Genomic DNA, 26,200 nt, shown 5'->3' with positions numbered 1-26,200 from the left:
AGTGCCTCAAAGAGAAGCAGGACACAAGCACAAAAGCCCCGCAGCCCGAAAATCTTCTGTTTTGGCATAGACATCCCTGTAGGGTCAATAGCAGCTTTACCCTACCGATTCCCCCATCCCTGCAAATTCGCCCCCAGCACAGGAGCTGCTGTCCAAGGTTATTAAAACTGCTGAAGACTTTCGTCATGCCATCGCCCATGTTTTGCCTACCTCGGTCCTCGCGAGAAGAATTTATAAAATGAGAAAAGGGTGCCTGGAACTCAAGAGAGAGTGCGATTAGCTAGTGCGGGACTCGGGCGATGTGGGTTTGAATCCCCACTCAGCCATGGAGCCAACTGGGGGGCTTTGGGCCAGTCACCGACTCTCAGTCCAGCCTACTTCACAGGGTTGTTGTTGGGGGGATAAGATTGAGAGCAGCAGGAGGAGAACAATGTAAGAAAGAAAAAGGAGGGATACAAATCTAATAAGTAAAAATAATTTTCCATGAAATAAATAGCTGAATCTCTCTGCAACCCACATGGCAAATTAGGGGAGCCTTAGCTCTCCCAGACAGTGAATATGGCCCCCGTTGCCTCGCCCCCCCCCAAGGAATGTCCCAAGATGCCAGCAGGGGTGTTGATCCTTACCAAGGAGCCAGTCCTAGCCATTTCATCTCAACCAGAAGCAAACAGATCTTACTTGCTCTTTCAAGACCCATCAAGCAGGTTGGTGGGGAACTTCATTCCCCTCCAGCTACCCTGAGAGGGCAGCTAAGTCACAAGGATGTCTAAGCGCAGTGACAAACCGCAGTACCATCCCAGCTCCGACAGAAATGCAGGGGTTTCCCCCCACCCCGTGAGCCCCCGTTCCTCTACAGCACTGCTTCCAAATGATCTTTAACCAAGGAAAGGAGATCGCTCTGCGCATGCCGCGGGGCGGATTCAGGATGCAAGGCAAGGGTGTGACAGAGAGATCTCACCCTTTGAGGTTTGGGATGGGGCTTGCCCGAGAGCCACAGGTATGACAGGCACTCTGGGATGCCTCCACGCCTTCCCTCTGCCACAGACTCACTGGGATGCCTTGGGCACTTTCTCTTAGCCATGTGCACAAGTCCTCGGCCCCTGCAGCACCGTCCAGCATCAACCAGTCCTGCTTTCACATGCCCATGGGCATACTGGGGACAGAGTCTTGGGTTCAGTGGCCTGAATAACCCCTTGCAGGTCTATGATCCTGTGATCCTTCAGGCGCTGCCCGGAAAAACAAGCAGCAGAAAGCAGCACCTTCTAGAGAATTGAACCATCTGCAGAAGCAGGCCTTTGAAAGAGAGAGAGGAAAGGTTCTAACATTCTCGATCAGAAGCGCCTTCGACCCATAAACCGGGTGCTCTAAAGGCTTTCTCTGCCAGAATGTCATTCTCTAACTGTCGCAAAGGTGCGTGCCTATCCGGGCAGCCTTAGGGACTAGGAACCTGCGAAAATCTATCGCCACAAAAGCCTCTGGTTGAACTCCGGGGACCTCCCTTGCGTCAGATCACGCAGACACACTTCCTCGCAAGTAAGCGCCGTCCAGACGAGGGAGTGCTGAGACGGTGTGTCATTTGTTGCGCCCAGTGAACACGGCCGGGGCCGGCTTGGGAGGGACCGCGTAGTGGAGCGTGCGATCCTGGCAGCTCGAGCTGCTTTCGGGACGGGACGGATCCCTCCGGGTTTACTTAGAAGTCAGCCTCTCCTTTCCTTCCCCCCCGCAGAAAGGGAAAGGAAAGACCGCGGCCCCCCGGCGGGGCTACCACCCCCGGAAGCCCCTGCCAGGCTGCGAACGGGCATCCTGCGCCTTTAAGGCCTCCCCCTCGGTTTCCTCCTAATTTGCGTTCCCGTCTGGAGCGTCGCCCCCCCCCCCGGGGGCGGCACCGCCTCCCCGCCCTTCATCGGCGCTGACATCAGCCTTAAAAGCCCGGTCTTGGGCGTGGAGGGCGAAGGCGCGTCGCGGCTGGATCTCTTGGCGCCTCCTGCGAGCCCCGCAAGGTCCCGGTGCAGGTAGGTAGGTGGCGGGGCTCCGCCTGGAAGCCGCCCCCGAGCCCCTCCGGCCGTCCGCGCGGGGCGCCTGCCGGCGGCACGTGGGAACGCGCTCTGCATATGGCCCGGCGGGCCCTTTCCTCGGGAGCGTGCTGGAATCCTCGGGCGCCGCCGGGCAGGTTTCGGGGTGCGCGCCGAGGGGAGCAAGTGGCCTGCAGAAGCCGCGGCTGCCGGGGAGGAGGTCGGAGGGGGTCCTGTGAAGGGGCCCCGAAGAGTGTTCCGGGGGAAGATGGGCGGCTGCGTCCGCATGGGCCCCGCTTGGGGCGGGCGGGCGGGCGGGCTTGCCCCTTCGCCCGGCGCGCAGGGTCTGGGAGCGGGCCGGGCACGGGCGCGCCGGGGGGCACGGGCTGCGAGAGCCGCGGGGGCGCTCGCGGACCGGGCCGCGCACTCCTGACCCGCGCCGCCCCCCCCCCCCGCCCCGGTTTCTCAATCGCTCGGCTTGCTCATCGCGGCGGCTGGGTGGCGCCCGTCCCGGCTTCCCTGGACGGGTCTTGCACGGCCGCCGGCGCTTTGGGAGGGTGGGGAAGACGCGTGCCGCCCCCAGGCACGGCCGGCCGCTCCGCGAGGTTTTCCCGAGCGACCGCGAAGGAAAATGTCTCCTGGCCCCAGCTTCGCCCAACGTGGTGCTCCCCAGCAGTCCCCGTAATCCCCAACCAGCTGGCTGGGGGACTGTGGGAGCTGCAGTCAGGCACATCTCCGGGCGAGGCTGCCGCAGCCCCATCGCGCAGTCTTACTGTATGACCCAGGCCGAGTCCTGCTTGAAGGAGGCGCATGAAAATGAGTGGGTCGCATTTCACCCATGGTCTGAAGGGGGGTGGCCCCATCTGTGCGCCCCACCTGAAGAACTAAAGCCCGGTGGAACGCGGAGGCCCCTTTCGCAGGAGGGACGGGAAAAGAGAGACGTGCCCGCTGGCAGAGCGCAGCTTTCTAACGCACGTGGTGCCCCTTTGTAGAGATCTCGGTAGCTGGAAAGACCTCCCAGCCACCCTGCGTTTTGCACATGCTCTGCTCCTGTTAATATACATCTTTGGGGGTGCTACTGGGCACCCCTGAGGGGCCAGCATCTTGGCGTCTGCCCTGCTCCGCAGATGATGGGAACGTGGTTTAGGCGGCTGTAACGGCCTTTGTGAGTGATGAGAGATGACTGAGTAATTGTCTGTTATTTATGGGGTAAGAGCGGCGGGCGGGGGGAGTTGAATCACAGCGCCGAGCAGACCCACTCCTGGAAATCGGGCAGCTTGGAAAGTTTCCTGCTGACTTTCCCCGCCTGCCGCTCCAGCCGAGATGCGTCCTCAGCTGATCTCTGATGGAGGTCGGAATGCTGCAGGGATGACGACACTGGGCCGGGGGGCCGACACCGCGCTTTCCCCCTGCGAGGAGGGGCTGGGCCGTCTCCCCCGTCTGCTGACTGGCAAAAATCGGCTGGCAGCGGCTGTGAACACGCGTGGAACTCCCTGCCGCAAGAGGCCGCCCGCTGAGAAGGGCCTAATCCTTCCCTCGGTGCTGAAGGCAGGCTCTTGCTAAACTGGATTGGGGATTTGGAAAGGCCCAGTGCGCAAGGAGGGAAGAGCTAACCTTTCTTTTGCCGGTCACGTGCTCCACACAAGGTCTGCCCCCGCTACACATACACACGCACTGCAGTGTGGTGACTTCAGCACAGGAAAAACCCTCTTCCAGCCGGCAAAGCATTTCTGTCCTGCGTCTCTAAGCTTAATTGGCAAGCAGGTGGAGTCTGGGGACAGGCTCTGCAGTGGGGTGCAAGGTGAGGCCCTGGGTAAGAGTCTTGGGACTGTGCCCCCATCAGGAACAGTAGGATCTGGGGCACAGGTCCGTAGGATCGAAAAAGCCCCGATTTGCCCATGTGGCTTAACACATGCCCTAAGGCCTGTGTCTTTCTACCTCCCCTGGGCACCCCCACTTTTAAATATGGGTGCATGGACAGCCCAGGGAAGGGCATTTTACCGCAGGAAAAAACTCGGGCAGCAGGAGAAGAATTGCCTGTGATCCTAAAGCCAATTCATCCAGGGGATCCACCACCCTCAGGACCCCCGCACCTGTCTTTCAGCCAGTGCCACTGCACCGCAGGGTGGTGGGGCACATGGGCTCCCAAAGTCTGGGGGTTCCAGCTGCACTGGGCCACATCCAGGCTCCCCCGCTAGGCCGCTGGTCTCCCAGTGCTGCTGCCACTGGGGCAGGGTGATGCCCTAGGTAAACTGTCCTCCTTCCTGAGCCCACCCCTGGGGGACACTGGTCCGCCAGGTGGGCTTTGACTACAGTTCCCAGCATCCCTCACCAGCAGCTTTGCCGGCTGGGTCTCATGGGGGTTGCAGTCCAGCAGCATGGGGATAAGAGAGGGAGGAGGCCGCTGGGGGGGGGGGGGTTCAAAGGCATCTGGCAGGCTGCACTTGTGCCACCACTGGCGCCGCCTGCATCTCCACCGTTTCGTTTCCTGGCATGACCCTGGGTTCAAGTGTTGTTGGAAAGCTGACAGAAGTGGGCTTGGACAATTTCTAATTGCAAACACAACCCCATCTTAATTATTTTGGCTGCTAGTATTCAGTGGTTGCCTGGGCCATTAAGAGTTCCCTGCATCCCTGTCGTGCAGTTCTCAGATACGGAAAGTGAAACATGCAGTGTGGATGCCACAAGTATTTACAGGGGTACCGCCATGCCAGGCCTTGGGGGCCCAGGTTTGGGGCCCCATGCAGGAGACTGAGCTAAAGAGCCCCGGAACATTGGCTCGCCCCACAGTGCAGTAAGCATCCATGTTGCCGTCGAAAGAACACTTCTCCTGTAAGCATTCAGTTCAGAGCCTGAAATTGCCTAATGTGATCACTGGTCCTATGCCATAGATACTCATCTGGGAGGCGCAGTTGGTTGCTGACTGATCACAAACATGACTTTGGCTCTGTGATGCGTCTGCAGCTTCTAGCAAGCCTGCAAGGTAGGCTAGAGTTGCCTCGTGTGTTGCCAAAGGAACTAGAAACTTGTTGCTGCTTTCCAGGCCTCGATAACATTCCAGACAGGGGGAAGGAAACCTCAGGCTTGTGTGATCTGCTGTAACACACACACACACACACACACACACACACAACTGCAAAATACTGGTGAAAGCAGGTACACACTAAGAATCGGAAATGCCACTGAGCCTAGTTCAGCAACTGGGGCTCTGTCTAAGCTTCCAAAATACGCCGCTCCTTGAATACAATAAGCCACCCTCTTGTAAGACAGTTAAGGCACCTGACATTTCTGTTTCACCTGCTCCAAAATGCCTAGAGATCAACGCGTAGGTGCAAGCTACCAAGCTACCTTCTGTTCCCTCTCATTCTCTGCACCAGTTTTCTATCTGCCCTTGCTGTGCACACAGCCCAAACAGAGAACTAATTCATGCATGCAAACTTCGGGCTACCCCCGTATTTCACCACCAAGTGACTGCCCTTTGGGATGCAAAGTATCCTTGCTGGTGGTTTCGCAGGTCTTGCGCACGGGTCGCACCCCTGCATCTGCAGTTCAGAATAAGGAACTGAGTACAGATGCTCCTAGACCTGAAAGTACCCCATTAATAAGGGCAGGCCCGATTCATTCCAAGACGAGAAACTGCTCGTGTTCCTTCCTTTTTGGAGACTTACTGAACACACCATAAAATATTTCTGCTCTAGGCCCAGAGGGAAATACAAACAAGATACTGATAAAATCCCGAATATAAAACACACCGAATGTGGCAATGCTGCCACGGGTACAGGATCAAGGTTGAAGGTGAAATTTGATTAGCAAACTAAAAATACCCAAGTCGATATTAAAAAAAAAAAGGCTAGAACAGCAATGTCTTAGCCTGGCACCCAAAGTGTTGGTGTGCGGCTGCCAGGTGAGCTGTTGAGCGCACGTACCAGAGGTGAGTCGCCCCCACCAAAGAGTCCCCTCTCTTCTGGTCACTTTCTAAACCTCTGAAAGGCCTTTGCAGGTCACCTTACAGTCTCCTCTCCTCTCCCACTTTGCTCTCCGTCTGGCCCAACTACCTCCACCCACATCCAAAGGACATCCTACTTGGGCTTGGATCAGTCCTGCAATGGACCACGAGACACAGAACCATCTGTGCTGAAAGGCACTCTGCTTTCGTGCAGAGGCACCCGTGGCCAAGCTGCATCCAAGCGCAAGCACTGGGAGAGCAGGTTCCTCTAAACCTGCTTAGGTGCAGAGATGAAGTCCATTTGTGTCTGCCAAGGGCCCTTTCGGTGCCCCTTGGCAGAGGTGGTTGGCACCAGAATGCAGTATTCTGGATTCTCATAATGTAGTGCCAGGTCATGGGGCATTTGCGGAAGTTTAACGGAGCCAGTGTGGTGTAGTGGTTAGAGTACTGGGCTGGTGCTGGGTTTGAGTCCCCGCTCAGCCATGATGCTCGCTGGATGACTTGCTGGCCAGTCATTAAGTTTTATGAGGAAGCTGTTGGCTTCCTTGCAAGAGAAGGAAAAGGTGGGAGAGAAATGTAAGAGATAGTGCCTGGTAATAGCAATAGATAATATAGCCTTGTAATGAACGCATGGCTCTGTACCGGCCAAGGATTCTCAGGACAGCTGCAGGGCATGAGAACTAGGGCCCTGGTGTCTCTTTCTTTTTTATCTGCCCAATAGCTGAGGTGCTTTCTGTGCTGGCGCCAGGTCTAACGGTGCTTAAATACTGTTGAATCCTGCCGCCGCCGCCGCTGCATATGTGGCTTTCGCAAAGAGATGTGCACCATGCACGGGGGGAGCTACTTTCTCTGCAAGCCTTCACAGCGTGCCACTTGATCTGTGCTGGTGATGCTATTGCTGAGCTTGGCGATTCAACGGGGGGGGGTGCCTTTCACTTTTCTGCACCGCTGGGGTTAGCAACCCCACAAAGGCTTGGCGGGAGGAGAAACCAGCAGCCAACAGTTGAGACCAGTATGAAACAGGCCGTTCATCTTTTCCGCTCCGAGCCACAATCCGAAAGCGCTTGTCCCCCGAGAGGCTTGCCTTCTACGGGCCGCAAACGCCTCCCTGCCACGCTGCTTTGAAGTGTTTCCTCTTGGTGTGAGCAGAGAAGGTTGAAGGGGAGCCTCTGTCCTGATTTGTTTTGGGACAATGAGGGGATTTCCGTTTCCTGAAATCATGTCCGTTTCTGGAAAGGGAGAAGGCAATTCCGACAGTGGATGTTCTAATGCTGGTGTTATAAAATAACCGTGGCTTAAAGAAGTGGCGTCCCATGCTGATCCAACAGTGGGGCTTTGTCGATGGGAGCACGAGGGTCCCTGCCTCCAAGGAGCCTACAGTCTGTGAAGGCTGAAAGCACAACCCTCTAAGTTCTCCTGGTTGGCTGGAAGACAGAAGCTGAATGGAGGGTCTGTCCTTTTCTGTCCTCTTTAAAGTACAAGTATTCTTCCTGCCAAGGTGTGGCTTTTACCCAGATGCTGATTTCTGTTCTTTGCAACTTTAACCAACTGCCTGGGGAGGGAAGGGTGTGTGCATGCACACCCTTGACTCAGAAGTTTGATCTTTCCTTCCTGTTCTCAGCAGCGTTTCCTTATGGGGGTTTCGGAGGATAACAAAAGTGCTGCAGGCAAGTGCAATGCCTTGAGTGGAGCAGTTGGCTACTTCAGCTGAATCCCATGCTCCTAGGCTCAAGTGCTCTGAGCACGTGTGGAGTGATTTCTCTACATAGACAAAGTAATAAAAAAAAAAAAAAAAAGTTAGGCAGTGCCCTGAACATGTGGAGGAATGCTTGCTAGTCCAAAAGTCCTGCTCTCACACTTGCACAAACCATGCTCGGGACAATTTTGGGTCCTCTTTTTCTGCTCCTGTGTCTCTGCCTTGAGCTTCTGCAGTACTGAAGGGCTGTGGAGGCCCCCCCCGGGGGGGGGGTCAACTGTATCTGTTGCACTGCCGCAACATGTCCTCTCGCAGGTGTGCAGTGCATCAGCATCCGTGTGTCTGCAGCCCACAAGTGTGTGCGAATGAGACAGATTCACGGCACAATTTTAGGACTGCTGGTGAACGGGATGCAGTCCTGGCTGGTGGATGATCAAAGCGGAAGGCCTGCCCAGCCAGCTATGAACAGACCAGCAACTCAATCTAGTCGAATGGAACCTCCAGCTTCAGAAGCGGTCTACCTTGGGATGGCAGGCACCAGGGAGAAGCCACTAGGAAAAGCCAATACGTTTGTGACCTCCTCAAGATGCTCCTCGAGGCTCCCGAGGGGGGAAATGAGCCGCTGCACTCCATGGGCCTCTGACCTTGCTGGAACTGCAAAGAAGAGGTTGCGTTGCTACAACAGTGCATTGTGTTTTTTAAGAAACCAGGAAGCTTCCCCCTCCACCTCGGCCCCCCCACGGATGCTGTGGCTTCTGATTCTGGCAGCTGGCCACATCTCTTCCTCCTCCAGCAGCCCTCCTCTTTCGCAAATAAGGTGGCTACCGCGGGTACGGAGAACTGTGCTGGAAGCCCGGCGGGAGGTGGGGTGGAGCCAGGCGCATGTGCAGAGCCACTGTGTTCTCTCCCGTAGCACCTGGAAGGGGGCAGGGGAGAGGTGCGACTTGCATCCAGGCCAAGAGATCCCTGTGCCACTCCGGCTGCTGGAACACGGTGACAAAGTCCCCCTCCGTTGAACTCCGCCTATGGAGAAAGAAAATGGCCTTCTTTTTAATAAAATGCTGCAGATACGCTCTCATGAGGGTGCCGGGCCTGTCACACTTTTCTTGGACACACGAGCTGAGGATCCAACCTCATCCTGTGACTGTTTTTCTTCCTTCCATCAAAAGATTTCCCTTTTCCAGCTGAGCCTATCCTGGAGTGTGGCTCTTCGGAGCAATTGGCTGAAGGGAGAAGACTACCTCAGCTCCTTTTTAAAAGCATTTTAATCACACCCTTGAGTCAAAATGGCTTATAGGCAAAAGGGCAGGACAGGAGAAGGAAAGGGGGGGGGGAGTCCCAGTTCTGAGAATGACCAGCTGAGGTGGAAATGCTTCAATAGCCCGAAGGAATGGCTGCAGCTTGGCAGCCAGGCACAGAGAAGACGAGTCAAAGGCAGCTGGCGTCTCAGTAAAGCCGATGTTTCTCCTTTCTCTCTGCTCTGCCGGCTCCACCCCAAGGAAATTCTGCCCCACCTCAAAGAACAGCTTTCCCAAAGTTGGCCTGAACTAGCCAACCGTAAGCAGTGTCTGATTGCAGCTTGGCAAGTTGAGGCTCCTCTTGTAACACAAAGTATTCTGCTGAATCCTGAATGGGCGGCTTAGACCCATTCCCTTGACAAAATGGCCGCTCCTGGCAAAGATGGACACCCACAAGTCTGCCCTGCGGAGGTGGACGGACACAGTCCTCTGCGTTTTTGGCCTCTCCTTGTGGGGGTGTGGTTATAGGGTGGTCATGATGAACCTTGGCAGTTCAGAAATTATGCCTTGCATCCTTTCCTTTCTGCTCTGGGAAAATGGAAATCGCCTGCCAAAACTGACTAGCATCAGACTGAGAACAAGCATGGGAATAGTTCTTTGCAGCATGTGTCCTTGGCTTCAGCTGTTTGTTGTAAGAGGAGATATGGGGGCTGTTAGATGTTTTTCTGGGCAGGGGCTTCTCAGTTCTTGGAGGAGGACGTGGGGCAGAGAACCAAGCAGCCAGTGCTAGTAAGCATGATGGTGGAATGGACCTGTCCTATGCAAAGGTGGTGTAACTCTGGCAACAACGGCCCGGCAGGTGAGCGAGCTGGCGAGGGCTTGGCAAGCCATCTTTGGGGAATTCTGCTGGGAAGAGGCAGTGCGTACAGAATGCTGGAGAGGAGACGCCATCTGCAAGCTAAAATCAGACTATCGGGCCGGGAGCTTTTGCTAGCCTGGAGCCAGCTAGTCCGGCCAGAAGCAGTGCCTGCCTGCCTGCCTCTCCCTGTGGTCTCTGGTGCCAGTTTTCAAAGTGGCTTTGAGCCTCCTCTGGAACCGGGCCTGGACCTGGCTCCATTTTCCTGCTGAAGCATCTTTTTTCCCCTAAAGGGTCCCACCACGGTGGTGCAGAGAACAGCGGCCGGGTGGCTTTTCACAGGGTGTTCTGATTAAAACTGAATGGCGGGTCTCATAAAAGCATAACAGCCCCATAAAACTGTAGCAGCTGCAGCTTTTATGCTGAACCCATCTGCCCCAGAGGGCGTCTGTCTTCCCTCATCTCCTCTGGATTCTTCCTGGATTGACAGAGAACTTCCCAAACCGTCTATTTTGGAAGGGCAGAAGATGAACCTGGGCGTAGATCTAATGGCTCCCCTGTGCTCTTTATTTTTTCCAACATACACGCCCGGACTTCAGAAGCAGGAGGCGACGTTCCACACCGCGTGAGAATGACGGGGGCCTTGTGGAGAGAGAGCCATGCTTTGGGGGCACTGCTGCTCGCTTCTCAGTGACGTGGAGCAGCCCTCCCTGACCTTGCATCCTCCAGCTGTCTGGGCCCACAGCTCCTGAATCGGGATAATGGGAACTGTAGTCTTGAGATCACCTGGCTCCGGAAGGCTGATCTGCAGTGCAGAACACAGTGTCCCTTTAGTGAAAAAAAAAAAAAAATAGAAGTGCAGATTCCCTGAGGAACCAGGGATTCCCCCTCCAGGAAAATGCATGTGCATTTGGCCCTCCGGTCTGCTAGAACAGATGGGCAGGCGGGCATGTGATTCCCCTCAGCCCTGGCCAATAGTGAGGGATAAAAGGAGGGCCACCAGTTGCGCACTCCTGGTCTCAAGCCAGTGAGGTGGGACCCCCTGACACCAAGCATCTGCTCCGGCTTTAGAAAGTTGCAGTGACTATTTCTAGAGACCTAGCAACTCTGCTGTTTTGTAACCCCGAGCTAATAACCAGGATGCACTGGTTAAAAGATGTCACCTTTCTCCTCTTGCTATCTCTTTGGCTGGCAGACGCTTTCCAGAACGCTTCTGATCTCGCTTCTGATGCAGTTTGTGCTGTGGTGGCTCTGCTGGCTAGGAAGACTGGGTTTTGTAACTCTTCTAGGGGGCCTCCAGTTGGAGGAGGCTGTCCCTCTGGTCTTCCATGCTTGGCAGGATCAATGGACTTGTATCTTTCTCCCCACTGGACCCCCTGTTTGCCTGCATCTAGCTCGGATTCTGTCCCCAGGGGCAGGGGGCTTCCTGCTTCTTTCTCAAAATGTTCTGCACGCTGGCACGCTTCCAGCGGTCTTGATCGGGAGCAGTGCCTGCAGCAGGGCTGTGCTCAAAGCTTCTAGCAGCGCCTGGCATGGTGCAGCTGCATTTGAACATGTTTCAATTCTGCCAAGAAGAGCCCGAGTCATTCTGCTCTCTTCCTTCCTCCCGCAAAGCCCGTCTCTTCTAGGAACTGGCCCCTCGTGAACCGCCCCTGCTTCCTGACTGTGGGCTTGGCCCTCAGCCGGCTCTGCAAGGACAGCTTCTGCTCAGCATCAGGTTGGATTTCTCCTTTTTCTTCAGAGTCCAAAACCAACTTTAACCTCTACCAAACCGGGCATCAAAACTCTGCTGCACCAGAGATGCTGGGACTGTCTGCCTTCATCTTAAAACAGCTCTTAAAATCGGCCACTGGCCGGATTGTGCAGGCTGAAGAGACATTCCCTATGGACAAACAGACCGGGGTAGCCTTGAAAGTTGCCTTGCTGACCTTCTGGGCCCATTGCATGCACAGACGTAGGCCTAGCTTAATTATAGGCGTTTGTGAGTCTTCCGAATGCCCGATTAGGACCACGTCCTTGCAAACAAGCTTGCAAAAACATACTTCACAAAGCTTCACAAAACAGCACAGTGGGAACTGACTGCATTATATGAGAGGGAGAAGAAGACCTCTCGCTGTGCTTTCTGCAGCCCATGCACCATTTCATACAGTTTTTCCGTGTCTTTCCTCCACTCTGCCCCCTCACCTGCCTTTTCCTAAGCCAGAAAGGCCCAAGTGCTGTTGCCACTCTTGCGAAGGGGTTGCGGCAGCCCCTGGCTCATTTTTGTGGCCCTTTCCTGCATTGTCTTGCAGCGTCGTTCTTCTTGAGCTGCAACGAGCTGAGCTGTACAGCATCCTCCAAAATCGGTTGCCCCATTGATAAGAATGAAAGATCTCGGCACAGGCCGTGCGACTTTTCAATTCCTTTTGGCGTGATCCCCCCGTGCGCCTTTGGCCTCTCTTTGCAGGAGCCACAATCCGAGCTTTCGGTGTACCAGCAGATTTCACTGCCTCCTTGGCAGTTTTGCACTTCAGAAGTGCCTGACTACAACTCCCATAACCCTCTGCCAATGTGCCCGTCAGCTGGAGTGATGGCGGCTGCAATTCAACACCTCTGGAGGGGTGCCTAGGGTGCGGAAGGCAGGCCTGGCCGTGGGGGAGAGGGAGGCACTCGGCACATGCTTGGCTGCTTCCCAGACCTTTAAAGTTGCCCGCACGAAGCACGGGTCGTGTTTTGGGCTCAGGAAGGCTGTTCTGCGCCCCTTCCTCAGGCAGCCTCTGTGACTTGGGCCTCCTGCGAAGCAGCTGCTGTCTGTCCTCGCTCTCTGCCACCTCCCCCGGTTTCCCAGACGGTGGTAGGGGGAGTCTGGAGGGAAACAAAGGCCTGCAGTGTTGTCTGGAGAGCATCGGACAATGGGCCCCGGTGGGTGGCTGTAACGCCCTTTTGTGAACCGCTGGGGAGAAGAGGCAGGGAGGGCTGTGAGAATCTGCCGGAGCGTAAAGCACTTGGCATCACCCCTGCATGTTTCTTGACGAGGAAAAAAGCCATTCCTGCTTGAGGGGGGACCCTCCCTTGCATTACAAAGTGGCTCATGTGGGTCTTGATGCATCTGGAAGAGAGCTTTTTTCCTGAATTAAACTGCAGGCTGACATTCTTAACATCCCGAAATAGGGATGAGTGATCGGTGACGATTCAGATGCTTTGTCCTACAACTCCCATCAGCTTGGGAAGCATTACAGCCTTCCCAGAAACTTATTTTAGATCCCTGTTTATAACCAAGCAAAGAGTCAGGCCAGGCTCTTCAGCCCATAGGGTTGTACAACGAACTGGGCACAGAAAGGAAGAGGTGGGTGGCGGAAGCGGCACAGGGAGTAGAGGGTTGGTTTACGAGCTGTTTTTGCTGCTCGCCTGCAGGCCAGCTCAAGGGCACCCCAGGCGAGCTGCTTTATGAGTCTGATGTCACCAATCTGACTTGCCGCTGCCTCGTTTCTTGGCAATAAATAAATCTGTCCTACAGCCCAGGCACAGAGAACTGGGATGTGCCAGGCCTCTGGGCAGTGATTTCCCCACCTGCTTGTAAACAGGCTCCTTTGGAAGGGAACAGGGCCCCAGGAAAAAAGAGCCTCCACCTCCATGCAAACCTTCCATATCCCCCACCCCCAGCAGCCCTTGAGCTGGTTGTTGCAACGGCTCATGAAGATACCATGTGGGGAGCAGGAATCGGCACCCCTCAGGAGAGCAGCCCATGGACTGGGCCGGAGCGAGGGGTGGGGGAACAAGCGAGTTGCAAAGGGGGCAGGTGAAGCGCTGGGGTGGACTGCAGGCCCACGGCGAGTGCCCAGCTGTGCCGACTTGTGGTGCGCGCCCTGGAAATCTGCTCTCTCAATGTACAATGTACTCAGTGGGCAGGGATCTTCCACACTCTCCTCCTGGCGCTCACAGTCTGGTGTGGCCCCTGATAGGAAATGCCCGGGTGCTTGATAAGCGGTCTCAACAGGAAGGGCTGGGCACAGCAGCGCCCGCTCTTTATCAGGGGCTGGGCTGTCCGGAGCGAGAGCCGAATGACCTGGCCTCTGTCCAGCTGGGCTACGCCACCCCTCTGGCAGTTCTTCTGTGGGGCAGGGATCCAATGCGACGCCCTCTCGAGGAGCAGCCCAGATCAGAGCGGGCCCCGACACTTGCTGCTTTGCGCCAAGCCAGGCCAGTGGGCTCCCCACCTTGCTCTGATTGTCGGGGTTGCGGGGGGAGATCTCTCTCTCTCTCTGCGGAGAGCCGTGCCAGCCGGCAAAGCCAGGAGTGAAGGATGCAGGGAGGGCAGCCCTCCAGATGTTCTGGTCTGCAGGCTGCGCACCCTGGTCCAGCTGCAAGCTTGTGGGGCAATTCCAAGGGGGCAGCCGGGGGCAGCTTGGCCGTCGATCACGTGCCTCCTCTGCACCGGAGGAGCTGCCTGGCATCTTGGTTCAAAGCAGATCGTGGGGGGCAGGGGGAGCCTGTTTGGAAACAACTTCTGGTCAGAAGATGATGGCTCTGGTCGATCCGGGAGGCAGGCTTTTATGTGCAGGGCGAGTGAGAGGCTGGAAGCGGAGAACAGTGCTGCTGCTGGAGAAAGAACTGCCCGAAACCCCAGCGGGCCGCAGCCACGCAGAGTCCGCTGCACGGTGGCGCTTCCTGAGGAGAGGAGCCGCGCTGCCTTGGATCTGGCCCCTCCAAGCAGCACCCTGCTTGCCAGTGGCCGGCAGATGCTTGGGGGGAATCCGCAAGTGGGACGTGGACGGGGCAGCGCGTTTCTGCTTGTGCTCGTTATGATTGCGACGACGACTACACTGTCGCGCTTCCATCAGGGAGGAGAAGGCCGTCAGCGGGGGCTTGTCCTGGTGGCCGCACGCGCCCGCCAGGGCCAGAGACAGCATGCTTGTGTGCAGCAATTGCTGGGGAGCATGGGTGGTAGAGAGCTGTGGACACCTGGCTGGCCACTCTGTGGACAGGATGCTGGACCAGGAGCACCCTGGTCTGATCCAGCACGGCTCTTCGGGCGTTATTAGGGCTCGGCTGTTGGGCAGCGCCTGCTCAGGGCTTCTGGAGTGCCACTAGCTTAACACCTGTCACCTCGCCCCTCCTTTCTTCCCTTAGCTCACTCTCCCAGTCTTCGGAGTTACACAACCCACATCCGTCGTCATGGCAAACCGAGGGCCTTCTTACGGACTCAGCCGGGAGGTTCAGCAGAAGATCGACAAGCAGTATGATCCCGAACTGGAGCAAATTCTGATCCAGTGGATCGGGGCCCAGTGTGGACCTGATGTTGGGCAGCCCCAGCCCGGCAAGGATAACTTCCAGAAGTGGTTAAAAGATGGCACGGTAAGGCTCACGGCGGGACATTCCACCCCTTTCCCTCGAGTCCAGACACTTGGGAAGTGGTTTCCCGAACCCGAGACCCAGAAGCAGTGCTCAGTTTTAATGTGCTTTCATGCATCTTTAGCGCCACAGTCCCTGGGAAAAGCCGCACGGCTTACAAATCAGTTCCGGCTGTTGACACCTCCTCTGGGAGCAGCTCTGTTGTAAAGCGGACAGGTCTTTACTGCTCATCGGAGACCCAGCCTGAGTAAAATGCCTTGTGTGGCAAAACGGCCAGGCTACACGGATCCCATCTTGCTGGGAGAATGGGGAGGGCTGCCGCTCAACGAACCGAGATGGAAGCTGGGAGGGGGCGGAGGATGAGCGCTTTGCTCCTGTGACCAAAACGACCCTGCGAGCCCTGGCCAGGCTACCCCCCTCAATACGGGATGCACCTCCATTCCCGGGAAGGAAGCTGCTTTGAGCGGTTGCTGGCCAGAGCAGCCAGGCCTTCCGACACCTTTAAACAGGGAGCCGCTTCACGCAGTACGAAAGCTCATGCTTAAGCTACGCCAGAGTCTATTCATTAGGAAGGTGCCTCGCCTGAAAGGCCAGTCCTCCTCGAGAGTGGCTTTGCGGAGGGGCCGCTTCAGGTGCAGTCCTATACATCTATCTGGGAGTAAGTCCCGCTGAATGACTTCCATGTAGACTCACATTTTCCAGCGGCGTGGCCATGATTCACCCTTCCAGCTGCCGCCTCTTCTCCAGTGGGGGGTTCTGGCAGCTTTTTGAAGTACAGGCCGATGACGGCATTCTGAGGGTTGGAGGTGGTTTTGAAAAGAGAGCGCGCAGCTTGAGGCGCATGCATTCCTCCTCCTCCTGGTTGAGCGGGGTTTGTTTGTTCTTTAAGCCGCTTAAAAAAAACAACCAAAAAAAAAAAACCCTGTTTGTCCAAACGGGACAATGGGTTACATGGTGCATGTATGGGAAAACGGTGGACGTTCTGGCCGGGGGGAAAATGCCAAAGGTCAGAGGAGTGCTGTGTTTGCTGAAAACCTCGGTAGGATGCCTGTCTCACAAGGAACGATTCGCTCACTTTATTTCTGTACCAGTCAATATCCAACGCCCAGCAGGCAGGTCGCAAGAATGCAGATCGCCACACAGGGCAAAATGAAGGCCTAACACAATATCCTTCATGTGCAACGATGCAGGAACGGGTAAAAATGATTATCATTTTTATCTGGCATACAAGGACCCGATAAAGCAACTGTGATTAAAAGCGCCATCAAACGCCACGAAATGCCTAGGAGTGCAAGGAAGGCTTGTCCTGGCACTGAAAAGGCAACGATGCCACCGCCAGGTGGACCTCCGATGACATCATGAATCGGGAAATGAAATGGCCATCCTGGCCGAGGGGAAAATACCAGAGGTCAAAGGAATAGTATAGTATTGTTTCCGGTGCTGTAGCAAGTGAAGCCTTCAGCAGAGGGTTTGATGTCTCTGGCTCTCCAGCTGAGCTCTGTCCTGCCCAGAGTTCCTTTTACGATGGGATGGATTAAGCTTGGGATTTATGTGGCTTTCTTCAAAAGGGGCTGGCTGCCAACCAAAACCCAAGCCAACAGCACCCCTCTGTAGCAGCCGTCCCTCTCTCAAAGCTGTCCTCGAACTGCACGCTGGGAAAGGACGCTTGAGAGCTTCTGGTCCCGTCTTCTGTGGCATACGTTTTTCCAAAGTACGCATTTTTCACACATGTATTTCAGTCATACACATGCTGCCAGACACATTTATTTTGGTCACTAAAGGATGTTGCAGGCTTGGAAATGTATGGCCTTTGGACCACAGTTTGCGGCTGAGCCTGTGTTCGGTCCGGAAGGCGCAAACTGGGTAAAACCAGAGAGAGAGATTTCTCAAGCACTTTTAGCATTCTGGGCTGCTGGAGGTGAAAGATGAGCTTTCTTCTTGCCATCGTAAGAATGTGTGTGTGGGGATTTTCTTTACGTAAAAGAGAGGTTCAGGTGACAATCTGGGCAAGGCAGGAAATGCAGAAGCAAGACTTCACCGCGATGGAATGCAGGACCACGGCAGGTAACCGTGCTTTTTCCTCATCCGGCTAGGTGCTCTGCAAGCTTATCAACAGCCTCTATCCGAAGGGGCAAGAGCCTGTGGCCAAGATCCAAGGTTCCACCATGGCCTTCAAGCAGATGGAGCAAATTTCCCAGTTCCTGCGTGCAGCCGAGAACTACGGCATTCTGGCCACAGACATATTCCAGACGGTGGATCTCTGGGAAGGTACGGCCCTGTTTGTGCATGGCAAAGCGGGGAAGCTAAGGGGAAAATGTGAAGAGCTGCAGGTCTGCACCTCCCAATCTGGTGTCTTAGGCTGAAATGCCCAGCATCCCCAACCAGGGTGGCCATGGATGATGGGAGGTGCAGTCCACCACACATGGATAGTGCTGGTCTCACTGGGAGTCAGTACGGATGTTTTGGACTCCAGCTTCTGTCAACCCTGGCCCTTGTTCAGTGTTGGTTGGGGTTTATGGGAGTTGTAGTCCAACCCCTCTGGAGGGTGCCAGCTTGGGGAAAGCTCGGGACTTTGCAGTGAAACAGACAAGGACATGGGGCCTGCAAGCAACACTGACCAAGATCTGAACAGCCATGGCTGCACGTGGTCTTGTTTTCACAAAGATCATGTCCCCCCCCCCCCCCCTTTATATACTGGTGAACCTGGTCCTGCTTCTGTTCTTGGGTGGATGTTGAATACAACCTATTTAAAATAAGACAGGGCAGGACGTGCCCTTCTGAAAGGTGGAATGAGGGGAGCTCCTGGGAAATGGCGGGGCTTTTCCCTGCATTTGTTTCAGTAGAAAGTGGGAGGAGGAAGACGGGAGAGGATGGTAAATGCCAAGCTGCGCTGGATTCAGAAAGGGGTTTGCACATATCCCTGAGCCAACTGTGGGTCTAGATACAGACAGGAGAATTAGATATCCGTCCCACCTGGTTTCCTGTAAGGCTCTGCTCTGGCCTTAGCAGGCACCCTGTGAGTAGGCTAGGCTGAGAGTCCCAGGACTGGCCCAAGGTCACCCGGTGGCTGGACAGAGACTAGAACCTGCATCTCTTGGTGCCAGCCCAACAGTAGCTGCAGCACCACACTGCCTTTCCCTGTATTGCATAGATTTGTTTGGTGACCCGGTTGAAAACTTTTCTTTCCCCTGCCCCACAGGGAAGAACATGGCTTGTGTACAGCGGACCCTGATGAACCTGGGAGGGTTGGCGGTCTCTAAGGGGGACGGACTCTTCGCTGGAGACCCCAACTGGTTCCCAAAGTAAGTCTGACGCCGGGGCCCGACCGGCATGTAGGCTTTCGAAATGTGGAATTCGTGGCTGCTCCTTGTGGGACTCCCTGGGGAACATCCCTGAGAACCTGCCAGTTCCTGGTAACCGCTCGCGCCCCACAGAAGCCAGTTCAAAGTGTTTAATGTCTTTTTTGGTCATCCTTGCGACAATCCTCCGGGGTAGGCCTGCATAAGCTCAGCATTGTAATTAATATTTTCTGGGGCACTGCTTTACACTGCCTGGAGCAGCAGCAGATGACTAACACTGCTGTTAGAACCAATAATCGTGACGATATTTATAACAGTGATAATATCAACAAGGCTAATTCAAGTAGCATAAGGTAGCAGCCATGTTTATCGCCCACCGTATCCTCATAACAACCTTTTGAGGTAGGTTGGGCTGAGAGCGCACAACCGATCCAAAGACATCCAGTAAGTTTGACAGGACGCTCCCTCGGGATGTTTGGGGTTGCTGCGAGGTCTGGACACCACCGTAAGAATAAGACACTCTGCCTGCACTGTGCACATAATGATCTCTAAAGAGGCGCCATAAGAAGGGCAGGGGTTTTTTGGGGCGGGCATTGCAGCTGAGCCAGAACCAACCCGATCCAAAGTGCTCAGACATGTGTCGCCATAAAACAAACAAAACACAACCCGCGCAGCTCGAGCAAGTTCCCCTTGCTCAGTCCCGACAGAGAGCCATGTACACTTCCTGATTGCTTTTTCTTTCCCACGTGCAGGAAGTCCCAGGAAAACCGCCGCATCTTCTCAGACGACAAGCTTAAAGAGGGCCAGAACGTCATCGGGCTGCAGATGGGCACAAACCGGGGGGCGTCTCAGGCAGGCATGACAGGATATGGGATGCCACGCCAGATCCTTTGAACCCGGCCTGCGACCCCTTCCCATCCCTCCCTGTCCCCCAACACCTTATCTAAGAGAAACTCTCCAAATTGTACTGCCACCAGAAGCCTTAAGGGGGGGGGGAGGAGGGCAAAGCTACCCATTCCTTCCCCTCTGCCCACAATTTTTTTGGGGACATTCTCTTTTTTTCCTGCCTTTTTTTTAAGCCAGGGTTTTTCTAGCACCAAACCTCTCCATCTTGGAATACAGAACTGGAGCCAACTCCCTCACTTCCCGCCACAGCTTGTCCCTCAGAATGATCTCTGAATGGTGGGTTTTCTTCCACCCAGCCCCACTGAACAAACACACCTAACAAGGTTGGGACCAAGAAATCGGGGTGCTCTTTACTGCTCCCCACCTTCCACAGCCTCACAATGATCCTTCTGATGGCTGGACACCAGCCTTCCAGCCCCCACCTTGAGACAGGACCCCGGGGGGGCATTCACACACCCGCGGTTCACATTCCAGCATCTGTCATCCTAGGCCACCCATTCCATCCTGTTAAACAGCAGCTTCTCTGGACCAACCGCCCCCCACTTTTTGGGGGGACCCCATCTTGATGATTTTCCAAATCTGCTTGCTGAGAAAACTACACTTGGCTGTTGCTCGGAGCCCTTGAGCTCCGTAACTTTTTAATGTTTAGTGAACCTCTTCCTGTGATGTTTGGCTGGCACACGGAGGCACACAAAGCCCATCTGACCAGGGTAGGCTGCTTCCTTCAACCTGGTGCCTTCAGAAGCTTTGAACTCACACTCCCATCCGCCCCGGCTAAGGAGGCCAGTGATCGGGTACGCTGGGTGTTCTAGGCCCAAGCGATGAAGGGCACCCAGTTGGGAAAGGGTTAGGGTCACGGGATCTCTCTGGAGAGGAAATGGTGGCATTCCTGGTGTCCGGTTCCTCCTCTTCTCTTCCACTTCACCTGGACAGCTAGCCAGGGGTTGCTTTTTTATTTTTTGGCAAGGTGGTGCACTATTAGTGAAAGGGGTGGGAGGCAGTACCCAGTTCTCCCAGCTCCAGAGTTGCTTTCCCATTTTGTGCTTGGCTCGGCTCAGCTCCTGAGTGTTGGTCACCTGGGGCAGTATTTTGGTTCTCCTCCCTGCCCAGGTGTGCTTTGCTGCCCGGGCAGCCCAGAGCCATCTCTGCGAAGCGTCACCGCCTCTTTTCCAGCAAAGACACAGCCTGTTGGGCTGAACTCTTAACCGATGTGGCATTCTTACCTGTGGAATGTTCTTTTGCCTGGAGGTTACTGATAAGAAATAAACATTGCTCAATTCTTTTGTTTATAACCCTGTGTACTTTTTGGGATCTGCGCATGAAGAGCTCTCGACTTCGCAGGCATGGGGTTTGGAAGGGCTCTGAGGGAGGCAGCCGGGTAGGATATGGCAGGCTGGCCGATTCAAACTGGAGCAGGTGACCTGGCTGTCAGAAACTCGGCCTGACTTGGGGGACTGGAGCAGGGTTGTGCAGCCTTGTTCAGCCAAGGGCCAGATTCTGAGAGGCTCCCAGGGATAGCATTCCAGCGGTGGGTGGGGCCAAAGGCAAAAGAGGCGGGGCCAAAGGGCCGGCCAGTTTTAGCTTCAAGCTCTTCCAGGAGCAAAGCTTTATGAGAGGAATTTGAACCCCTTTTTTTGGGGGGGGGGAGCGCATGATCGCCTAGAAAGCATCCAGCAATTTGCGGCTTGGGAAGGGGAGTGTGGCCATCTCCCTATGCCCAAAAGCTGGACTCGGACCCTGGATCACAGACTCTGTAGTTACTGTGCTGTTACACTTGCCCCCCCACCCCAGACTCCAGTTTAACAAATGGGCACAGAGTTTGAGTTTGAGGATAAGCACCTTCTGAGCATCGCTGTTGGGGGAGACCTGTGGGCTGTGTGAACAGCTTCAGCGTCTCTTGGAGGGGGCCGGGGCCAGTGGGGAGGGCATCCGGTGCAAGTGCTGGGAGGCGGGAGGCAGATCGGGAGCACCCTGCTTGATCTCCGGGAGAGTTGCAGCTGACCCGCGAGGCTCCCCTGACGGCTGCCTAACCACAGTGCGAGGAGGACGCCTCCCAGCCCCTAAATCCCTCGGCAGAAACAAAGACCCCTCGGGACGACAGCGGAGGGTGGCTTTTCTCCTTGGATGGACTTGGAGGCCACTCACTTCTGCTGCTCCAAAGAAAGCGTTGGCTCCGAGTCCTTTTAGCTCTCGGTGGATCTCCTTGCATTTGGGTTCTGCGGGGGGGGGGGGGGAGGCAAGGGGTCCAGTTTCACGGAAACAAAGGAGACCCGACAGCCAAGCAGGCTGCCGGGCACGAGTCAAGCCAGTATCTCTGTCGAAAGGCCACTGCCTGCTACACAGATGCACAGACAAGGCAGAGGGCCCTGAATTTCAGGAAAAAGACCCCTCTGGGGGAGAGAGTCAAGGGGTGAAGGGGGCGGTTGGAGGTGCGGCATGTGGGGGCCAGAAAGCAGTTGCTCCCCGGGGACCAGGCAGACGAGGGAGGCGGCAGGGCAATTCACGAGCTGCAGGGCACGTTTCCAGCTTCTTGGCTGTCCCAAGGTGTAACGTCCTCTTCAACCAGGAACCAGAGGCTAATTGGGGCTAGCGTATCTCCAGCTCTGGTTCCTTGGGAACAAGGCCTTTTTGTTGTGGTGCGGATTGGGCTGTTTGCCAAAGGCCTCTCCCAGCCTTTGGTGAGCAACAGTCCCTGCTTTTGTTGGTGGCTTTGCTTTGTTTTTTCCAAGCTTTCCGCCTGTGGGGAAGCCTCTCCATCCAGAACCGTGCTGCCTTGCAAAGGACCCTGGGTATAACAGGTGGCACAATGGCTGGTCAAGTCCTAGAATTTTACCTGCAGAAGGGCTCTTGAAAGGACCGGCTGCAGCAGGCAAGTCTCCATTTAGGAGCCTTCCCCGATAGTTACAAGTCACCAAAGAATCAGACATGCATTATGGGGCCGCCACATTTGCAGTCCAAACCAGCCGGCCCTCCCGCGGTATCCCACCCCGTTTTTCCTTTTGTCCACTTCCTTTGCTCCTGTCTGGTCCTCATGGACTGTTCTTAGTTCCTTCAATTTCAAGCTTTAGCTTCTTAGTGTTGATGTTTACTGATTGCCCGGCCTTTCTACCAGGAAATGCTACTCACGGCAACGAATGACGACGGCGGCGGCATTTAAAATGCAAACACAATTAAAACCACCTTGCGACAAGCATGCAGAAAGCACATTTTGGAAGAACAGTTAAACAGAGCAGCACCCAACCCCAGGGGCCCCCGGCTTTGTGCTTTGCCCCCACAAAGCACTTCTCCCCTCTTCAATCATCACAGTGTTTTTGCACCCCACATTTGCCGATGGCTTCCCTTTTTGTGGGTGCTGCTCCCTTTGTGGCAACGGAAGAAAAAGAAGAGGCTCACCTACCCGTTTGCCATGGGCCGCCTTAGCGCAGGTGTCTGGCCTTCTCCAAAGCGCTGATCAGGGGTAGCAAGGAGGGCGTGTGCCTCTCTGTCTTGCTCTCTGGAGTCGCTTGGCCGGCCTGGAAACCAGGAGACCAGTCCAGCGCTGATCCAACTGAACAACCCTTTTGGGCCAGGTAACTATTGGTTAGCTCTGTCGGCCACCATGTTCCCTGCCCAGGAGTGCGGTGCTTCTTTCAGGCTGAAGGCTGACTTCCATTTCCGGGGATGAGCAGAACGGAAGGCAAAAGGACCAGGCCAGGGTCACCTGAAGAGTCCAGGAGGCCCGAATGTGGCCCCCAGGCGCCCCTCATCCTGAAGCTCCCTGCTCCTGCGTTACCATGATCAGAGAAGCAAGCATCTGTGTTTGCCTCTCTGGAAGACCAGCTGCCGCGGCCAATCAGGGAAGGGCTGTACCATCTCCACGCTGAGCTTGTCTCCGCTGTGAACAAACAGACAGTACGGGTGAGCTTGATTAGATAGCTACAGACAGTAAGATGGATTTCACGAAGAGCCTCTTATTCAGCCTACATCTATCCTGCCTGCCTTACCTTTCATCCAAGGTCCTCGACACAGTTCCTCCATTACTCCACCTAGCACCAACCCCGAGAGGTAACTCAGCAGCGGGCTGGCACCAGCACCATGTCCCAAAGTGGGAGATTCTCTGTGCCGCGCAGCAGACATGGGCAGGAAGTCGGTCTCTGGATTTATGCAGGTTTTGGGACTCCGGCTCCTGGCATCCCTGAACATTTTGGCCATGCAGGCGAGGGCTTATGGGAGTTGAAGTCCCAGGCCCCTGCGGCTGCCAGTCGTACAAGGCGTTGGCAGAAGTAACAATGAGCCATCAGAATGATTTACGCGTGGCCGGGGCTTGTGCATGACTTCCACATTTTGTGTGTGGCTGGTGGGGGCTCTGTGTCCCCAGAGGGTGTGTTCGTATTTGCTCTCAGCATGGCGAGTGTGTGAGCTGAGCCAGAGCCTCTGGGCTGGCACCCGGATCCAGGCCTCCCTCCTCTGTTTAAACACGGGGCATACGCCTTCGTCCCCTGCAGCAGCCTTTGGTTTGTTCTTAAAATTCTGTGTATCCCACCCAGGTTGGCACCCAACCCTCAACCAAGGTTTATTCATGAACTGATTGATTTTGTTCCTGTACTGGCCAACAGCCAAAGCATTCTGGGCAGCGAACAATGCATCAACACAATAAAAGACTTTATAAAAACACAACTCATAACATTGCGGTAAAATTGCAAGAGTTGTATCTTGCCTTTTTTCCCTCCTGCAAGGCACCCAAGCCAGCTTACATAGCGCTCCTCCACCGCTTCTAACCTTAACAACAATCCTCTGAGGTAGGTCAGTCTGAGGAGTGACTAGCCCAGAGTCACCCAGAGAGCTTCTTGGCTAAGTGGGAACTCAAACTCAGATTTTCTGAGACCCATGACAGGACTCAAACCACTAGGCCACCGTACCTCTACAATAAGCTACAGTCCATCCCAATGTTAATTCAACGGGAGAAGCTGCCTCAGCATTCCTGGAGTGCCACTGTGCATGGACAGAGTATGTTTCCTCTCCTCATCCCAACTGTTGTGTTAAGGAGGCAAGGTTTTCCGGCTGGAAGTTGCTGGTTGAACTCTGGAGATGGCTTGGGTTCGTGCAATTTAATTAACCACTGAAACGACGCTCCGGTCGAGTGGAGAGAGGATCCAGCCACAAGCCCCTGGCCTGATGCCCAGGTGGCCATGGCGCAGAAGAGCTTGGCAGGAGAGGCGATGCAAGCTCTGAGCGAGTGGAAAATCACAAGGGGGGGTGTGGGGGGTGGCCTTTGGAGCAGGGGACTGCCTGGTGGAGAAAATGGGGGAGAAGAGAGTGGAGGGCTCGGGCACGGCAGCAAACTTGTCCTGGGGAGAAGTGCAAGATGGGGTGGGAGAGGAGGAAACACACAAAGCATCAGGAAACGCCTTTTGAAAGATGCCTTTCTACCCTCTTTCCTCCTCCCATTGCTAACAAGGTTGGGCTCGGTCTGGCTTGCTTAGGAGAATCCCTCAGGGGGCTGGGTGGCCTGGTTTACAGCAGGCAGTCCCCTAACCAAGGGAGCCAGGGGATTGTGGCTGGGCACCTGCCAAGGGCCTGCGCTGTGGCCGGGGCCCGGGGCAAGGTTTCCCTGGCACTGTGGCTCAGCTTCCCCACTGTGCCCTGCCTGTGCGTCCGCCGCTCGCCCTGGCACAGGCAATGCAGGTGGTGAGAGGAGGTCACAGCCGGCCCGGTCACTGGCTGGGATGCCTGCCTGCCTGCCTGAGTCCCTGGGCATCTTCTGCCAGCCCGGATGGGCTGAGATGAATGGACCAGCGGTTTGGCCCTGTTTCCTCTGCAAGGCGTCTTCCGTTGGTGCCTTGCCTAAGGTACCCAGCCTGGCACCACGGGTAAGCGTGGCTGGGCAGCTGCTGAGGGCCCAGCGGGGGCCCACAGACAAAAGCCCCCGAGGTTGTTTTGTCTCTTCACCACTGCAGCTGGTCGGTCCACCTGCCTCGTGCTCGGGGCCAGGCAGAGGTGGTGGTGGAGGAAGGCGGGGTACAAGATGCTTCAGCCTCCTGGGTCTCGGCAAGAAAGGGACGGCCACAATGCGAAAGAGCAGGAGGCAGAGGAGTGGCCGGTGGCCACGGTGATGAGCAGGCTCAATGAGGGGTGGGCACGTGGGGACAGGCTTGCGCTTGACAAGCTGGAGCTGGCCCTGGGGGCCCGGCCTCCGTGGCAGGAGCCCCCTGCCCATTTCCCACTGACACAGAACCGTCAGAACGGCAAGCCAGCCCACTCAGCTGCACCCAGTCACCATCGCACCCCCAATGAGACGGTGCTGAAATCTATTTAAAGGAGTCATCATTTCTCAACGAGCATCTAGGCTTTCCTGTTTCCAGCTTATGCACAAGTCTTTTTCCCTTCTGCCCCCTGGGATGCACTTTCTCCTTTTCTGCGATTCAGAAATGCTCACCCTGCACGTCACCCGAATCTCTAAAGTGCTCCTCGGCCCCTTGCAGCAATACGAGTCCACATCTGCCGCCTCTTCGGACGCAGGGGAGTTCTGCAGGCAGGACGAGCTTGGATTTCCTTTGAAAGTAGAGAGGGCGGGAGTCTGGGGGCTTGGGGAGCCCCGAACCCCTGGGGGCATCTGTCCACCACTCTGCTTGCATAAAGGGGCCAAGAGGGTCACTGCTGCAGCAGATCCCCCTAGATAAGCTGACTTGCCTCGTCCCCACAAAACCCCGTATTTCTGTGCGGGTTTTTCTGGGACTGAGGGCCAGACCATAGCACCGCCCATGGCTTTGCGGCCGACCACCTGCCTTTAAACACCTGCTGGACTCGGTCACTGCTGCTGGAGCACGGGTGTCCCTCAGCCACGGAGGAAGACATGAGACTGAACTTCCAGCCACCCAAGCAGGTTATGCGACGCATTTGGCTTGACTTCCAAGCAGCTGCAAAACCTCTCTGGCAA

The 26,200-nt window shown here is 55.6% G+C and overlaps 1 protein-coding gene and 1 long non-coding RNA gene across 6 annotated transcripts in view; one reads left to right on the top strand and one right to left on the bottom strand.

Annotated features, from left to right (window-relative positions):
- The window catches only part of LOC123032449, a 102,700-nt gene that overhangs the window by 72,073 nt on the left and 4,427 nt on the right, over window positions 1-26,200 (bottom strand). For 2 of the 3 annotated variants that reach the window (XR_006416486.1, XR_006416487.1), the window contains exon 2: window positions 22,682-23,158. This is a non-coding gene — a long non-coding RNA (uncharacterized LOC123032449). Of the gene's footprint in view, window positions 1-22,681; window positions 23,159-25,699; window positions 26,190-26,200 lie in introns of those variants that run through there. The other variant, XR_006416488.1, reaches the window with a different exon arrangement.
- On the top strand, window positions 1,914-20,576 carry TAGLN2 (transgelin 2). 3 transcript variants are annotated; one of them, XM_044448335.1, is made up of 5 exons: window positions 1,914-2,012; window positions 14,858-15,082; window positions 17,173-17,347; window positions 18,279-18,381; window positions 19,131-20,576. In XM_044448335.1, exons 2-5 carry the CDS (start codon window positions 14,903-14,905, stop codon window positions 19,270-19,272), a joined length of 600 nt encoding a protein of 199 aa, XP_044304270.1. In that variant the 5' UTR covers window positions 1,914-2,012; window positions 14,858-14,902; the 3' UTR covers window positions 19,273-20,576. The 3 variants fall into 3 exon arrangements, with proteins under 3 accessions (XP_044304270.1, XP_044304271.1, XP_044304272.1); XM_044448336.1 differs by having other exon boundaries at window positions 1,951-2,016; XM_044448337.1 differs by lacking the exon at window positions 1,914-2,012 and adding an exon at window positions 4,585-4,995.

The sequence above is a fragment of the Varanus komodoensis genome, unplaced genomic scaffold (genome assembly GCF_004798865.1).
Source record: "Varanus komodoensis strain SLA01 unplaced genomic scaffold, ASM479886v1 scaffold55, whole genome shotgun sequence".
Classification (NCBI taxonomy): domain Eukaryota; kingdom Metazoa; phylum Chordata; class Lepidosauria; order Squamata; family Varanidae; genus Varanus; species Varanus komodoensis.
This window is presented reverse-complemented; position numbering and strand designations above follow the sequence as displayed.

Bases quoted from the DNA above. Each gene is read 5' to 3' on its own strand.
- TAGLN2 (XM_044448335.1), top strand. From the start codon at position 14,903: ATGGCAAACCGAGGGCCTTCTTACGGACTCAGCCGGGAGGTTCAGCAG. The intron at 17,348-18,278 runs GTACGGCCCTGT...CCTGCCCCACAG, and splicing joins GACGGTGGATCTCTGGGAAG to GGAAGAACATGGCTTGTGTA. The intron at 18,382-19,130 runs GTAAGTCTGACG...TCCCACGTGCAG, and splicing joins GACCCCAACTGGTTCCCAAA to GAAGTCCCAGGAAAACCGCC.